The sequence below is a fragment of the Blastocystis sp. subtype 4 genome (assembly GCF_000743755.1).
Source record: "Blastocystis sp. subtype 4 strain WR1 chromosome Unknown seqid_0606, whole genome shotgun sequence".
NCBI lineage: Eukaryota > Bigyra > Opalinata > Blastocystidae > Blastocystis > Blastocystis sp. subtype 4.
The window spans coordinates 1-2,980 of record NW_014568941.1 but is presented as its reverse complement, the minus strand read 5'-3'; the positions used below and the strand labels follow the sequence as shown (position 1 = coordinate 2,980).

Sequence of the window (2,980 nt, the reverse complement as noted above, 5' to 3'; positions counted from 1 at the left end):
AAATGGATGTGTGTAGATGCAGAAGGACAAGTACTCGCTGTGAGTGTAATTGCGGTGGACTTGGAGCATCACTTGAATATTAGTGAGATGTTATGTGATGGGTTTGTTCAAACAAACTTTCAAGTATTAACTTTTCAAGAATGGAGGTAGTTCGATGTAATCAAAGTCATCTGGGATTTCTAATGCTTGGTCAGCTTCTTTACTACTAATGCCTTGCTTTCGGACCAAAAAACTCTTCATACTCCATATGTTATCTAAGCATAATCAAGAGTACTAACATAAACCAGTCCAACGATTAGCTCCCTCAACAGCTCGCTTTACATCATCCTCTAAAAATAACTACGAGATACCAAATCCACTCATCATGCGTATTGTCTCAGGATCTCGTTCCTTCATTGAATCTAGTTGTGATTGGAGAGTTTCTTCCTTTTTCTTATATTCTTCATATTGTCGGAGTAACTCAAACCGATGCTCCTAAAGTTCAAGAGATAATTCCATAAATACACTCTCAGGTTTGCTTGCTTTTGCTTTTGCAATTGATTCATCTAACTGAGCCTTTTCCGCTCTAGCCAACTCAGCTTCTTTTCTCAAACTATCCAATTTACGTTTCTTCTAATATATAAACATAAAAAATAAAGTATATACCAACATGTAAGATTGAGAGGGAAAGATCCAATAGAGCATATTCGTTCCCACCTTCTCTTGAATGATCATATCCTCATCAAGCATCTCTTGGACAACATCCTTAACAATCATGGTTGCTAAGAATGATGACAACTCTTAGATTATTACAAATTCCATTGTCTTTGGCTATCTTCTCCAATTCTTTCATATTGTATACCGATTTCTAGTCGTAATAGAGTCAATACCATTTCTAACTCCATCAAGCATGGATTGAAGCATCTTCTGCCTTTTCTCATCTGCTGACAATCCTCGTTTTTTTGCCATAACACTCTTGTTATTAACAAAAGAAATGTGAATACATTCGTATTTTGGCGGCCTTTCTATTTCTTGTCCAAACCCTCATATTGAGTTAAGAATGACTCGAAGATTCACCTCTACAAGCAAGAATGTGTTTCAGTTGTTATTGTCTCTCTCTCATTTGGCTTAATAATAAAGAGAATTTAATGATACAGATGAGTAGCTCATCTAATTAACGAGAACAAATAAATGATTGCTGCGTCTACCGCCTATGAGTAGTGAACAGAAGGGATCCATTAATGTAAGAATTAGGATCTAAAAAGAATCTATGAAATGCTCATTTGTTTGAGAAGATTCAGGACTATTAAGAGGAGAGAAAGGGAACAGAACAGTTGGCAGAACAAAGTTTGAAATCCAATAGAAATGCAGATCAAGAGAATTGGGGAAATAGAGAAAAACTCTGCCATTCATTTACACCTTTGTTCATTGTTTGGAAATGGAGCCTAACACTAATAGTTCTCCTGCTGGAGCTATTGTTAGTAACGTGCAGCCTGCGACGTCTCTTGCTGTTGTGGAGGAGAAGGCTGATATCAACGATAATTCTGTCGCTGAGAAGTCAGAGGTTAAGGTTCCTGAGTCTACTGGTGAGGTATTCTACATGACCACCCAGGAAACAGGTGCGAGCTTGGTTTCATCAGTTGTGAATATGATGAACAGTATCGTGGGAGCTGGTGTTCTGTCTATTCCAAACACTGTAAAGAAGGCTGGAATCATTGGTTCTTTCTTACTTCTTTCTATATCCCTTTATTTATCCTTGGAAGGAGCTCATATGCTTAGTGCCTCTGCTGTTTATACTAAGGAAGATTCATATGGAACAATTGGTCAGAAGCTTGCAAAGGCTTGGGTTGGTTTAGTAGGTGATTTCGCCGTTATTCTGTTCGATATGGGTGTGTCTGTAGCTTATTTGATTATCTTCTTCCAGCAGGTAATTGATCTTCTACATAATTGGGGCCACATTGCTTTGGATGTTTTGGCAACTTGGAAGCCATTAATTTGTGGTGTTCTAGCGCTGTTGATTGCCTTCCCTTTGTTATCCATTCCTACAATGGATGCTCTTCGTTTTACATCTAGTATTGCTCTTGTGTGTATTTTCCTTTTCGTTGTTATTTCTGTTATCAAGGGAATTGTTCAGTTGGCTGCTGGCGGACTTACATATGCCTTGTTCCCAAGAGACTGGTCTCTTCTTCCTGGCGCTGTTTCTGTGTTCTTCACATCAATGTGTTGTCACGTGAATATACCAAAGATGACAGCAGAATTGAGATTTCCATCTAAGAGCCATTTTTCGGATAAGACAAAGAAGATGAAACGTGTGAATAACATTGCTTTCTGGTCATGTGGATTTATCTACTTCTTTGTGGGTGCCTTTGGCTATCTTGCTTATGGAGATGCTATTGGAGCTAATCTTCTGGATAATTTCTCACAGGATCAGGCTTGGTATTTGAATATCATCAAATTGGCATACGCCTTTGTGGTACTGTTTTCGTATCCTGCTCTTTCTTTCGCTGCATTGGTTTCATTTGATAAGATTTGCTTTAAGAAGCAGCCTCGTCCTTCATGGCGTCGTATTGCTGAAGCCTTTGTTTGGACTGTAATTGCTTCAGTAATTGCCATTGTTATTCCTGAGTTGGATACTGTCTTTGGTATCACTGGATCTCTCTGCGGTATTCTCATCAATTTCACGATTCCTGCCTATTTCTACATTTGTATGGCCAAGAAAGAGAAGGCAAAGGAGCAGTCATCTCGGCTTCCAATGTTCACAGTTTCCCAAGGAAAGATTTCATTCTCTTGGTTTATCTTTTATCTTGGAGTTGTTGCTGATGTTGTGTTCACCAGTCTGCAGTTGAAAGATATTATTGTGAGCAATTCTAGTTGAATTTATATCTGTTTGTTAAGAATCACTTAGAGTTGATACAGTTTCTTCGATCAATGTGATATTCTTTGTTTCTAACAAATCTATTCCAATTCTCACTTCTTTCCTGCTTTCACTTCTTTCAGTAGT

The 2,980-nt window shown here is 38.2% G+C and overlaps 2 protein-coding genes across 2 annotated transcripts; one reads left to right on the top strand and one right to left on the bottom strand.

The window, feature by feature from the left end:
- Positions 1-126: 126 nt before the first annotated feature.
- JH06_5201 (hypothetical protein) lies at positions 127-832 on the bottom strand (the record flags this gene model as incomplete). The annotated part of the gene is made up of 6 exons (XM_014669382.1): positions 127-254; positions 285-329; positions 360-474; positions 505-612; positions 646-761; positions 793-832. The coding sequence occupies 6 exons, from the start codon at positions 830-832 to the stop codon at positions 127-129; spliced, it is 552 nt and encodes a 183-aa protein (XP_014524868.1).
- Positions 833-1,417: 585 nt separating this feature from the next.
- On the top strand, positions 1,418-2,854 carry JH06_5200 (hypothetical protein; the record flags this gene model as incomplete). Its single annotated transcript, XM_014669381.1, has 1 exon — positions 1,418-2,854. One exon carries the CDS (start codon positions 1,418-1,420, stop codon positions 2,852-2,854), a length of 1,437 nt encoding a protein of 478 aa, XP_014524867.1.
- Between the last annotated feature and the right edge of the window lie 126 nt (positions 2,855-2,980).